The 13,622-nt window shown below is 51.3% G+C and overlaps 2 protein-coding genes across 6 annotated transcripts in view; one reads left to right on the forward strand and one right to left on the reverse strand.

The window, feature by feature from the left end:
- The first annotated feature begins 477 nt into the window (after positions 1-477).
- Cers2 (ceramide synthase 2) lies at positions 478-9,923 on the forward strand. 2 transcript variants are annotated; one of them, XM_027953882.2, is made up of 11 exons: positions 478-627; positions 6,129-6,302; positions 6,698-6,815; positions 6,971-7,089; positions 7,394-7,451; positions 7,558-7,608; positions 7,768-7,860; positions 8,042-8,170; positions 8,331-8,437; positions 8,544-8,697; positions 8,853-9,923. In XM_027953882.2, exons 2-11 carry the CDS (start codon positions 6,130-6,132, stop codon positions 8,991-8,993), a joined length of 1,143 nt encoding a protein of 380 aa, XP_027809683.2. In that variant the 5' UTR covers positions 478-627; position 6,129; the 3' UTR covers positions 8,994-9,923. The 2 variants fall into 2 exon arrangements, with proteins under 2 accessions (XP_027809683.2, XP_027809680.2); XM_027953879.3 differs by lacking the exon at positions 478-627 and adding an exon at positions 1,532-1,721.
- Setdb1 (SET domain bifurcated histone lysine methyltransferase 1) overlaps positions 9,805-13,622 on the reverse strand; it is a 44,534-nt gene continuing 40,716 nt past the window's right edge. For all 4 annotated transcript variants that reach the window (XM_027953878.2, XM_027953876.2, XM_027953877.2 and 1 more), the window contains 6 exons: positions 13,209-13,237; positions 12,793-12,925; positions 12,342-12,507; positions 11,645-11,856; positions 11,304-11,392; positions 9,805-10,570 (listed from right to left, as the gene is read on the reverse strand). In XM_027953878.2, coding sequence (XP_027809679.1) covers positions 10,453-10,570; positions 11,304-11,392; positions 11,645-11,856; positions 12,342-12,507; positions 12,793-12,925; positions 13,209-13,237 — 747 coding nt within the window. In that variant the 3' untranslated portion in view covers positions 9,805-10,452. The remainder of the gene's footprint in view (positions 10,571-11,303; positions 11,393-11,644; positions 11,857-12,341; positions 12,508-12,792; positions 12,926-13,208; positions 13,238-13,622) is intronic.

Raw genomic sequence — 13,622 nt, forward strand, 5'->3', positions numbered from 1 at the left:
GCGTGGACGTGGCGCACGACATTTCACAAGCCAGCCGGAGGGTGTCTCTCTGCCCTCTCCCGCAGTAGGGCGTGCGTGCGGGAAGGGGTGCTGCCACCCAGGCAGCGCCACGGCGCGGGGTGCAGCGCGCGCCTCTTACTGGGGGCAGTCGGGGGGCTGCTGCCCGGGCGCGCCCGAGAGGCGTCCCGCCCGGCGCGGCCCGGGGACCGTCGTGGGAGGGCGGCAGTGGCCCCGAGGGGCTGGGCGCAAACCGCGGTGGGGGCGAGCGCGGCGGGCCAGGGCGCCACCGCCCCCGGTACTCGGGCAGCTCGTGGGCCGGTCCCGGGCCCAGCGCGCTCCGCTCTCGCGGCCGCAGAGCCGCGGGTGTCCGGAGGCCGCTCGCCGCGCACGCTCCGCGGGCCCCGCCCGAGGCCCTTCCCTCGCGAGGCCCACGCCCAGTCTCCAGCTCCCGGCGGCCGCGGCCTCCCTTCCCCGCGCTGGGCGCGGCGGCAGGAGGAGGAGGAAGGAGGAGGAGCGGGCCGGCGGCGGAAGGGGGAGCGCGGCGCGGGCCGAGGGCGCGGAGGCCCGACTCGGACGAGGGGACGGAGCAGCGGCGCCCGCTGGGCCAGCTCCGCGACGCCGCGGCGAGTGAGTCGGCGCCCGGGCGCGGGCGGGAAGGGGCCGCGGACGTGCTCGCCGAGGGGCCCGGCCGGGGGCCGCGGGTCGGCCGAGGACAGGCCTCCCCAGGGCGGCCGTGCGCGGAGGTCGCCGCCGGGGGCCCTGCCGGCGCTCATGGCGGCGGGCGGCGGGAGGGCGGGTCGGCGCGTCTCCGAGCCGCGGGGCCCCCAGCGCCGCCCGGCCAGCCCGGCCTGGTCCCCCGGCGCTCCCCGCGCCGCCCCGGGCCGGGGAGCCCTGCTGGGCAGCAGGAAGGGGCTGGGCCGTGGGGCCCCCGGCGCCCAGGGGCCACCGCGCCCCTTTGTTGGGGAGCGGAGAGGCTCGGTGACCTTCGCGCGGAAGCCCCGAGCCGCGGTGGCGCCCCCGGCTGCTCGCGCCCCCGTGGCAGGACTGCGGGGCAGAGCAGGATCCGGCTGCCCCTTCTAATTACCGGCCCACTGAGCCCACCGCGGGAGAGCCCCGAGCGTCCATGTGCTTAACGGGAAGCAGGAAGGAGCGGCTCCGGGCGCCGTCCCGGGCCCCCGGGGCCCAGGCGCCCAGACCGTTATGGGGTGTGTGGCTGGCGGGGAGCAGCCAGAGAAACTGGCTTTCTGGGCCGTAACTTGCTAATTATTGGCTCCGAGGCCCTCTGGCAAAGTGGGTTGACTGCAGGTGTGTGGCCTTAATCTCTGGCCGAGCTGGCGAGTTCCTCTCTCCCCGTGCCAGGCTCCGGACATCAATACCTGCTTTCATCCCCTGGCCGCCGAGGTCTCAGAGCTCCGTGAGTCCCCAGGCGCTGAGGGCCTCTCTCCCCAGAGCGCCCAGGAGGGAAGGCCTGCAGCAAGCAGTCACCCTGTCTGGGTTCCAGCAGGGGCTTGTGGGCCCTCTGCTCAACACCAGAGTTGAGGCGACTGGGCCTGAGTGTGAGTGGCCGACTGCACCTGTGATCCCTGTCCCTTCGGACCTGGCTCTGACCATACAGAGACCTGTATAGACGCTTTCCAGACAGAGCGAGCCTTTTCTCTCCTGGCATCCCACAGCCTACTCTTCGACTAACTGCGGCCTCTGGCCAAATTTCACCCTGAAAGGTAGGGCCTCCTCATTGTCCAGCCACTGGTCAGGCTGGCTTTCTCTGTAAATCAGGCCCCCATCCCTACCCTCAGCTGCCTCTTCACAAGCTGGCCCTGGGGACTTTTGGATTGACATCCCTGTCAAGCTGTAGGCCAGATGAGCCTGAGGACCCAAGCTGTTTTTCTGCCTCTCACCCCCATCTTTCCCAGAATTTGACCCAACTTTCTGGGCCTGTGCTGCTGTTGGATTCATGACACACCTCTTCTTCACTCACACATTGCTTGCAGCCTTCTAGTTCAGTTTGAGACCTGCTGCCTGGAAGGAAAGTTTTCAACAAGGAAGACTATTCAGGACTTCTTGCATGGCTCTTTGTGTGTGTGCGCGCGCCAAGGATTGAACCCAGGGGCACTTAACCTCTGAGCCACATTCCCAACCCTTTTTATTTTTTTATTTTGAGATAGGGTCTCACTCAGTTGCTTAGTTACTGTGGCTGTTTTGAACTTGTGATCCTCCTGCCTCAGCCTCCTGAGTTGCTGGGATTACCAGGCATGCACCACCTCACCAGCATGCCATGTTTTTGTAGTTCCTAGGCTTTGCAAGACCCTTTTTCACGCTCTCTGACTCTTAGGGCCCCTTTGTATTTTCCTTAGTTATTTTACCAAACTCTGAGAGCCAGTGGGACTGTTATTACATTGAGTCTGTGAGAATTCTTTTCTCACAGGCTAAATTTCTGCTCTGTCAGCTCCCATGGAGTCCCCCTACTCTTTTCATCCACCTACAGGAGTCTTGGGGGGGTGGTCAGACAGAGGTGGGTGGAGATCGGGGCTCAGCAGAACACTGCTCATGTTCAAGGTAACCTGATACTTGAAGCCCCTGCCCCACTGGCCCCTCTCCAGCTTGCAGAGCATTTGTGTCTCTGAGGCAGGTGTGTGGTGTAAGGGAGACACACACATGCTCACCCACTCCATCTCTCTTCATATGGGGGATGTAATCTATTTCTTTTTTGAGGGTACCAGGGATTGAACTCAGGGGCACTTGACCACTGAGCCACATCCCCAGCCTTGCTGAGGCTGGCTTTGAACTCGTGATCCTCCTGTCTAGGCCTCCTGAGCCACTGGGATTATAGGTGTGCACCACTGCGCCCCGTGTGGGGGTGTAATTTCTGTAGGTCGAAAAGGGTGTGATTTTCTCTGCCAGAAAATCAAGTATCTGCCCTGAGGGCTGAGGGGGCCAAAAGGCAGGGACTTCCCTGTACCTTGACCTTTTCTTGCCCTGGCCTCTTGTTTATGGGATTCCTTGTTTGGCTTGATGTACAGGTGCCAGGAAGCTGCTAGGCTTGCCACCGGGAACAGACGGGCTGCTTGGCTCTGCGGGGGGAGTGTAGGTGGGGTGGCTAGGAGCCCCACTTGTCATCCTTTGCCTCCTGTGGAGCCAGAAGTCCTAACCCCCTGAACCCACTGCTGAACCTCGCACCTCTCCCCGCTGGGAGGGGTAGTGCTTCTAGGCTAATGGAAGTGAAGGACAGCATGGGAGGGCTGTGATCACAGAAAGCCTGCGAGAGAGAGCCCCATTAATCTGCATCTCGGAACTCCTGACATACTCTCTCACACACCTGTCTTTTACCCTCCATGCCTGGGGTGGAAGAATGTGGGTGCTGTCTTGTCTTGAGCTGAAGTGGGTACACTTTGTAGGTTCTCTGACACCTGTGGTGCCTCCCTCCCCAGCTCATCTTTGTAGGGATCAGACAGGTGCAAGACATTCCTGGGCCCCAGGAGTCCAGGAGAAGGGGCTCACTCCAGGTCCCTAGCTAGCCCTCTGAACCCTTACCCCTCAAACACCCCGACAAGAGACCCACCTTTGCCAGTTTCCACTGACTGGGATGGAGATGAGGTTCAGAGTGGAAGCTTGCCTGTTCCCTGGGCTTTAATTTATGGAAAAATTGGGCCTCAAGAGACAGCAGTTTGGGACTGGGGATGTGGCTCAAGTGGCAGCGCACTCGCCTGGCATGCATGCGGCCCGGGTTCAATCCTCAGCACTACGCCCTACATACAAACAAAGATGTTGTGTCTGCCAAAAACTAAAAAATAAATATTAAAAAAAAAATTCTCTCTCTCAAAAAAAAAAAGAGCAGATGACTGGGTCAGTTACAGTTCCCCACCTCCAGTCAGGCTGAGCAAAACAAAAGAAGGTGGGAAGGAAGAGGGGAGGCGAAGGTGTTCAAACATACTTTGTGATTCTGCATGTCCCTTCTCAAGTTTTTATCCTTGTCCGTCCTTTGGTTTTTCTATTTTTCTTTGTGAAAAATTGCATGTATATGTGTGTAGAAAGTTCTGCTGTGGGAAGTTATATTTAATTTTGTTCAGTTCAAAAGGGTTCCATCTCTTGAACTAATTAAATATTTATTCTGGCTAAGGTGGAGGGGGAAGGGGCAGTGCCCTTGTGTGCTGAGGCCTGGAATGTGCGTGTGTCCGTGAGTGATTCTGGGCAGGAGGGGGAAGGTGGAGCTGAAGCTCCTTTATTGTCAGTGCTTACCTCTGATTTCATTCGAGAGAGCAATGACCAGGAGTGGGGACAAGAGGGTAAAGTCCTTGAGCTGGAATACTGACCCGTGACAGGCTAGTGACAGGCTAAGAGGGATTTCGCAAGTGCTTCTGTGGTAGGTGGGGTGGAGCCAGCTGAGGCCAGCCCACCTCTGCTCAGCCTTTTGCAGCCGGGGATTGGTCTCCCATTCACATGGGACAACAATCCTCCCACTCTCTTTCCTCCCCAATTGGGAGGGGACCACCTTCTGTCTCAGCTTGCAATCTCAAAGCCAGTCTGAATACCACCAGCTCTCTTTCCTCTTGGGTGGCAACCTGGAGAAGACCGCCTGGGTCACCCTTCTTGCACTCACGGTGGAGTCCTGGGACTGCCAGGTGTCGTGCTGGACCTGACATCATTGACTCTTCAGGGCTATTTTGCTACTTCTGTTGGCTCCAAACAAATGCTGTCCCCCCCATGAACCACACAACATTCTCTCCTTCATTTGGGTTCTGAGTGGTCTGCGGCCCTGTTCCTTTCTCTTCAGTGGGGGAAATGGGGAAGGGGTAAAGCGACAGCTGTTTCCTGGGAGGAGGAGTATTTGCGATGAGTGTTTCCCTGCAGATTAGTGTTTTATGTTCTGGATGAGCCTTCATAAGAACTAGCTCAATTCTACCAGATGTCTTGGTCTGTTGTCCAGATTCTTTGTCCCCAGGCCTTGACTCTATGCCACTCGGCCTTCACTTTCTTCTTCTAAAAAATAATTTAAAAATCAATCAATTAAAAAAATCATACATATATAGATGGAAACACGTCTTTATTTATTTATGTGGTGCTGAGAATCGAACCAGTGCCTCACACATGCTAGGCAAGTGCTCTGCCACTGAGCTGCAGCCCCAGCCCCCTTCACTTTCTTTCTGAAAGAGGCTTACACATAAGGTTCTTCTGCCTTAAGTGTAGACTGGATGGCTCATTGTGAGGTGTCACCTTGTGTGCTTGGTGATCATTGACTGTTTTGGGGCTCAGCATCATTCAGGAATATTTTAGCTTTCCTTAGGATTTGCTGCCCAGATGAGTTGTAGGGAAGGGAAGTGCTTGTCCCAGCCTGTAATCTGTTTGGGGGCCCTTCTCTCCCCTCTCCCATGAACCTTAAAGCCTGAGAGTGGGGTGAAGGAAGGGTGCCTCTGATTTTACTCAGGTTCTTGGCCATGGCTTCTCATGTCAAGTTCTGCCTGTCCTCCAGGTTGAAACAGCAAAGTGAAGAACCTGAGGTTCTGTATTCCAGGGACTCAGGACTTCTAAAGGTGTCAGCACCACCTGAGGTTGCCATAACATTAAGTGTTAAATCTGGAAAGCCATGGGCTGTGGCTCAATGACAGAGCGTTTGCCTAGCACATGCGAGGTACTGGGAGGTACTGGGAGGTACTGGGTTCGATCCTCAGAACCACATACAAATAAATAAAAGGTATTGTGTCCACCTACAACTAAAAAAAACATCAAAACAACAGCAACAACAACAAAAACTGGAAAGCTACAATATTACAGATGAGGAAACTATTTGCCTCAGACCACATAGCCAGGACCAAACTCCAGGGCTTGAGTTGCGGCCCCCTGCTCCTTTTTTTTTTTGGGGGGGGGGGTACCAGGGATTGAACTCGGGGGCACTAGGCCACTGACCCACACCCCCAGCCCTATTTTGTACTTTATTTAGAGACAGGGTCTCCCTGAGTTAGCTAGTGCCTCACTTTTTCTGAGGCTGACTTTGAACTCACGATCCTATCTCAGCCTCCTGAGCCACTGGGATTACATGGGCCACAGCACCTGGTCCCTTGCTCCTTTTGAAATACCAAGAAAGCCTTCATTCCTCTAACTCTTCCATTTTATCTCATTCCCTCTTTACTCAGGATGCTCCAGACCTTGTATGATTACTTCTGGTGGGAACGGCTGTGGCTGCCTGTGAACTTAACCTGGGCTGACTTAGAAGACCGAGATGGACGGGTCTACGCCAAAGCCTCCGACCTCTATATCACACTACCCCTGGCCTTGCTCTTCCTCATCGTTCGATACTTCTTTGAGCTGTGAGCATATCAGCCTATCCTCAGGCCTTCCCCAGCCGCCTGCCAGTCTTGCTGTTTAATTAGACTTGGATCCTGGTGTTCTGGTTACCAGGTCCCTGCCCACTGTGTCCCCTCACCCTCAGGGCACCATTGTCTTCTGAGGGCTCAGCACCACCCAAGTACTTTCCTTCAATGGTTATTTGTTCTTGTCCTCCACCCCCAACCAGGCCTGGTCACTAGTGAACACAGGCAGCTTTGTCAGCTGTGGGCAGCCCAGGAGGCTAGAGGAAAGGGGTTGCCGGGAAACTGAGGCCCAGAATAAAGCTGCCCGAGCTTGCAGTTCTGTCCCCTCCCAACTCGGGGACTCAGAGCATTCCAGGAGAGCCAGACACCTCTCACTCGTGTCCTTTCCCCAGTTACGTGGCTACACCACTGGCTGCCCTCCTCAATGTAAAGGAGAAAACTCGGCTGCGGGCACCTCCTAATGCCACCTTGGAGCATTTCTACCTGACCAGCGGCAAGCAGCCTAAGCAGGTATGAACTGCAGACTCCTCTGGCCGAAGCTACTGAGCCCCCGTGGGGAGGGCAGAGGGAGACATGGGGTTTTAGCCCTGGTGGGTGAAGAGACAGGAGAGTGGGAGTGCTGCTGATTCTGAGGTTGAGCATAATTGCTTCTTCACTCTATCCAGGTAGAAGTAGAGCTTTTGTCCCGTCAGAGTGGGCTCTCTGGACGCCAGGTAGAACGCTGGTTCCGCCGCCGTCGCAACCAGGACAGGCCCAGTCTCCTCAAGAAGTTCCGAGAAGCCAGGTAAGCTGGTACAAACAGAATTGGGTGGTAGAGGGGCTGGGGCTGAGTGGTAGCGCACTCACCTAGCATGTGTGAGGCCTGGGGTTAGATCCTCAGTACCACATAAAAATAAATAAAATAAAGGTATTGTGTCCATCTACAACTAAAAAAAAAAAAAATGAATGAATTGGGTGGTAGAGAAAGGTCAAATGTGTCTTGCTGGGAGGCCACCACGAGCAGGCAAATTCAGTTATTAATAGTAACCTTGAGGATATCTGGGGGCTATGCTATTCTCCTACCCAGCCATTTGTGCTCCCTCTTCCAGTTGGAGATTCACATTTTACCTGATTGCCTTCATTGCCGGAATGGCCGTCATTGTGGATGTGAGTGGCGATTACTGGGAAGTGGGAGTAGGTTCTCTAGCAAGGTGGGATGAAGCTATAGAATTTGGGTCCATTGTTCTTTTAATGTTTTACCATTTCTCTGCAGAAGCCCTGGTTCTATGACATGAGGAAAGTTTGGGAGGGATATCCCATACAGGTATAAAATGGAGCCTTGTGAAAAGATGGTTTCTGGGACACATGGAAGAGGGACTGGTATTACAGAATTAAGAATAACCTTGGCTAAAAGGGCTGGGATTGGAGGGTGAACCCTTTGGGGCTAGCTGCCCTGAGGTTCCTACCCGCTTTCCTCTTCCAGAGCATCATCCCTTCTCAGTATTGGTACTACATGATTGAACTTTCTTTCTACTGGTCACTGCTCTTCAGCATTGCCTCTGATGTCAAGAGAAAGGTTGGTGAAGAGCTGTGCAGTTAAGCCCAAGAGCCAAATGAGGTTCTGGGGTGAAGTTTTCTCCTTTGACTTCTGAGGGCTTTGGGTGGAGCTTTTACAATATGGGGGACAAGAGGTAAAAAAGAATAGTGAGAGCTGGGGAACAGGAAATCATCTCCTAGAACCTGCATCTCTTCTGCAGGATTTTAAGGAACAGATCATCCACCATGTGGCCACCATTATCCTCCTTAGCTTCTCCTGGTTTGCCAATTACCTCCGAGCGGGAACTCTCATCATGGCTCTGCATGACTCTTCAGACTACCTGCTAGAGGTTAGCCTTCCTTTTGAGGCCCTATTGCAGGTTCTTCATTGGCTTTGTCTTTTTGGGGGTGGTGGTGAAGGCAACAGACAGCCAGTGCTGATACTGAGTGCACGTATGAATGTATGTGGGAGTCAGGGTCTTGTGGTGACGTAGGGGGCTATTTATGCAGTCAGCCAAGATGTTTAACTACGCTGGATGGAAAAATACCTGCAACAATATCTTCATCATCTTCGCCATTGTTTTTATCATCACTCGACTGGTCATCTTGCCCTTCTGGTAAGTAGGTGTCCAAGCTATCCTCTTGAGAACTCACCTTTCTCTCCCTCACTTATTTTCCCACTCTGGTCCATGTTTACAATTCTCTCCCCCTGGAAATCCTCAGGATCCTGCACTGCACCCTGGTGTACCCGCTGGAGCTCTATCCCGCCTTCTTTGGTTATTACTTCTTCAATGCCATGATGGGAGTGCTGCAGACGCTGCATATCTTCTGGGCGTACCTCATTTTGCGCATGGCCCACAAGTTCATAACTGGAAAGGTGAAGGCTGTCTCCCATTTGTAGGCCTTATCACTCTCAACTACAGAACTCCCCAAACTCCATGTCACGTCAGTAATCCTTCAAAACAAACAACGGTGGGGCCCTGGGCACATAGGGACAAGCTCTCAGTGACCTTTTTCCTCCATTTTTCACAGCTGGTAGAAGATGAACGCAGTGACCGGGAAGAAACAGAGAGCTCAGAGGGGGAGGAGGCTACAGCTGGGGGAGGAGTAAAGAGCCGGCCCCTAGCCAATGGCCACCCCATCTTCAATAACAACCATCGTAAGAATGACTGAACCATTGTCCCAGCTGCCTCCCAGATTAACGCAGAAAGCCAAGGAACTAGCCAACCTTCCTCATAGGGTCACTTCAAGCTCTGGGGAGATCTACAGAGAAGGGGAAAGGAGACTTCTGTGTTCTCCCTCCTCCTTTGTCACCCTGTTGCCTTTAAACCAAATTCTAACCAGCCTGTCCTCATAGAGGAGACTGGTTATATCCTGTATTAGAGGGGAATGGTTCTACTGTCCTCTCTGTTCACTATTATCCTTTCTATAGCTTTTGAGATCCCTCCTCAGCTCTGGGAGTGGGGGGTATGATCCACATTCCTTGTTCTAGAGAATTTGGCCCTGTTTGCCTTTGACTCCCTGAATGCCACAGCCAGGGTCGTGCCTTACTGTCCCATCTGTGGGCCTCATTCTGCCAAAGCTGGACCAAGGCTCACTTTTCTAAGCTTCCTGACTTGGGTCAGAAACCAAAGCTAAACTGACTCTTAACTTTTTCCGACTTTTTTCCTCAAGACAAAACAGACTAAGTGTAGGAGGGTACGCAGCACCCGACCCTATCTCTGCCAACAAGTGGGGTAATACTGGGGACTGCTCAGATGGTCGTGCTGCTGACTTCTCTGCCAGCTGTCCCTATGGCCACAAGTCCAAGGTCTTCCAGCTTCCCCTTTCTGTCCTCTTTTCTTCAGCTAGGCTAGCTGGTGTGGAGTAGAATGGCAACTAGTTCTAATTTTTATTTATTAAACATTTGGAGTTTTGGTTTTAAAGCCAGAATTACAGCTAGCACCTGGCATTTCAGCAGAGGGACCATTTCAGACCAAAAATGTACTGTTAATGGTTTTTTTAATTAAAATATATTAAAGATTAAATAAAACGTGGCAACAAGGATCAGACTATTAGGAATTGATGAGGAATTAACTAAATAAACTAAGATAGTTTTTCTTATGCCTTCCTTGTAGTTATGTAACATTCTTTTAAAAGTTTCACATGGCAAATAAAAGTTGGAGAAGGTATAAGATTAATGACAGCTGCCCATTGGAGGGGGGAGTGGGGCAGGTCTCTCCACTGACAGATCCAGAATGGGAGTATGGGGCCTGAGGGAGGGAAATCAAATCAAAATCTTAGTTTGACCATTTTGTTAAAAAGACTTTTCAAGGAACAATACAAACCAGGGATAGCAGATATGCACCGCCGCCTCCACTTCAATTAGAATAATGGACATGGGAACAAACGTGGGATGGCAGGCCCAGGTACGAGTGGTGACCTCTTCCCATCCCCGAGTGCCTCAGGGAGTCAAGAAGGGACTCTGCCTTCTAGCACCACATTGGAGAGATCTCCTGATCCAGAACCCCCATTTCTATCTACTAGGAACTGGGGGGAGTGGCTAGACCAGAGACTTGGGGTCAGAGCTGAACAGTCAGGAAGACCCAGTTCCTGAGGAAAGAAGAGTTCTGAAGGCGAGGAAGGCGGCTGTCTAAAGAAGACGCCCTCTGCATTCGATGGCCCCACAGCAGCAGAGCAGCTCCTTGCCTTCCACACTGCCCACCTCATAGTTGTAGTCCCAAGTAAGTTCCGTTCCAGCCCGGATTCTCCTGAAGAGGAAGAAAAAAAGAGGATGGGGTGTGGTGAAGGTAGCAAATTATGTAGGCACTTGGGGTTATGAGAATGTGTACATGGAAGCCGGGCGTGGTGGCGCATGCCTGTAATCCCAGTGGCTCAGGGGAGCTAAAGCAGGAGCATCATGAGTTCAAAGCCAGCCTCAGCAATAGCGAGGCACTAAGGCAAATTCCCGAAACTCTATCTTTAAATAAAATACAAAATAGGGCTGGGCATGTGGCTCAGTAGTAGAGTGTCCCACAGTTCAATCCCTGGTAATCCCCCCCAAAAAAGATGTATATGTGGAGCTGGACCATGGAGGCAAAGCACAGCTCTCAAACATTTGTAGCCTCTGACTGTATCCCATTTGTCCCTAGCATATTCTGTGCTGTGGATACGACTGTGAACAGGACTCAGCTCTTTGTTCCTTAAAAGACAGACAATTCAGGGCTGAGGTTGTGGCTGAGCAGTAGAGTGCTCGCCTGGCATGCAAGAGGCCTTGGGGTTGGATCCTCAGCACCACGTAAAAATGAATAAATAAAATAAAGGTATGTGTCCAAATACAAATAAAAAAGATAAATACATTAAAAAAAAAAAAAAAAAGACAATTCTGGGAGATAGTGTCACAGGCAGGGCTCCCCCGATGACCAAAACCACTAAGGTTTGGAAACCACAATTTTACTCATCCTTACCCTTCCCCACTCATCCCCTCTCCCAATTCCCTCTTACTTGCTGGCAAAGAAGGCCACCCAAGGGAAGCGAAGATCATGGGTATCCACAAAGACATTCTGAACAAACAGGTTGGGGCTGCAACTATGCTGTAAGTTTAAGGACAGCACCGAATCAATACCAAGGAAATAAAAGTGAGAGCAGAAAAAAAATGATGGTATCTGACCAACCCCATTATAACAGAGATGTTTTGAAAGAAAGCTACCTCTTCAAAATTTTTTGAAAACCAATTTATAAACATCAACTATATAAAAGTTCATATTGTATGTTAACAAAAAAAATAGAACTTTGGGGACCATGGGATAAGTGAACCATCTAGAGGCAGAGGGAAGGGATCTTACATTGAGGTAGCGGCCCAAGTTGCCTTCAAGCTTGGCATCGATGATATAGCAAGACTCTTCACCATCGTAGAACTGGCGTGTATTCTTCCGAACAGGTGCACTCTCCCCCTTGTCCACAGAGGCCATGTTGGTTGATTTAATGGCTATCCCATGGGTTGATTTAAGAGCAAAGCCCCGGGTTGATTTTACTGCCACCTGGCGCTTTGTCGGACCTGGAGAGGAAGGAGAATGGGGTCAGGACCCACCCCAATTCATGATTCAATTGCATGTTCTTACCCACTCCCCACCATTTTTTGGTGTTCTAGAGATGGAACTCCAAGCCTAGCACATTCTAGGCAAGTGCTCTACCACTGAGCTACATCTCTAGCCTATCTACTCTCATTCTTATGCCACGTGTAGCAGCTCAGGAATACCAATAACCTAGGTCTCAGGCAAAGACTTCAGTAGCCATGTTTTCAAGCAGGATTAGATCTGCTGGACAAAGGAACTGAGGGAAAGAGTAAGGAACTGAGAAGAAGAGAGGAAGGGGACATGTTAAATAAGTTAATAGTTTAGCTTAGCATCAGGGAGCCCTCCCCAAAATGCTTCAACTCTTAGGATCTGAATTTGCCACTCCCCTACTTCTTTAGCTTCCTTTAAAAAAATGTTCTACTTTCTACTGTTTCTCCCTACCACTCCCCCAAATTTTCCAGACTACCAGACATGTTCTTCTTGTCCTCAAAGTCATCCCCTTCAGAGCCAGAGGAGATGGTCTGGATATCATCACTGTCAACTGCTGTGGCTGAAGTCTGACCAGGAGTAGGCTTTCGGCTGGTCCCACTTTCCCCCTCACTTTCTGTGCTGCTGGACAGTGTCAGGATGTCCTGGGGAAGCAGAAGGATGAGAAGAAGGAAGAGGAATAAATGGAAAGGCCCCTTCAAATTCTTGCTTTTACCTATGGTTTGACAGAAGGGACTGAGACTGTAAGCAAGAGGAAGGTAAGATACTGAATCAAAGAGAACAAGACAGGAAGTCAAGGACAGATAAGCAAGAAGACACCTAATAATAATTATAGTGAAGGACTTGTGAGGGGAGACTGTTCTATGTTCCTTTACTTGGCTCCGAGTAATAGAAGGCTGGGTAAGACACAGCTTGAGAAGGTCACTTACATCAGGGTTGGACTGGGCAGAAGCCATGAGTCGCCGGCTCTGATGCATACTAGTCTTACTAGGTGGACGGCGAAGTCCTTCAGGCTTCACAGGAGAAGGATTGTAACCATAATTTCGAGAGGTTTCAGTAACTCTGATGTGGGGGAAAGACAATGAGAATGAGTCAGGTTACAGGCTATCTTCTTAAGAGAATGCACAAGAGAAGACAGATTTGGAGAACACGTCAGGAAGACAAGCACCAACAGGATGGTGCACACCTAAAATCTCAGCTACTGGGAAGGCTGAAGCAAGAAAATCACAAGTTTTGGCAACTTAGACCCTATCTCAAAAAAATAAAAACAAAAGGCCTGGGGAGGCAGCTCTGGGGGAGAGCACCCCTGGGTTCAATCTCCAGAATCACACACAAAAAAACTTACAAGGACATCTTGTTCCGGTCATCAGGGTCCTAGAAAAGAGCAAATGCAGAGTTAACGAAGTTAAGACGGAAATGTTAAGAAATAGTTAAGAAAGAAATGCTTTCGTGGTCTAAGGTTAACAAATCCATTAATTTGATTATTAAAGAACATTAGGCAGTTAAAGGTACATATACACTATTTAAAGTGGGAAAGTGTGGGGAAATCACCCTGACTTGATAGTAACAATTATATTCTCATCACTAAACTCCCCTAGCAGGGGCCTCTATTTATAATGTAGAAAATTTCAACATTATGGTCTGGGGTTGTGGTTTAGCAGTAGAGCACTCATCTAGCATGTGTGAGGCCCTGAGTTTGATCCTTAGCACCAAATAATAATAAATAAGTAAAATAAAGATACTGTGTTCAACTATTACT

This window comes from Marmota flaviventris, chromosome 10 (assembly GCF_047511675.1).
Source record: "Marmota flaviventris isolate mMarFla1 chromosome 10, mMarFla1.hap1, whole genome shotgun sequence".
In the NCBI taxonomy this organism is placed as follows: Eukaryota; Metazoa; Chordata; class Mammalia; order Rodentia; family Sciuridae; genus Marmota; species Marmota flaviventris.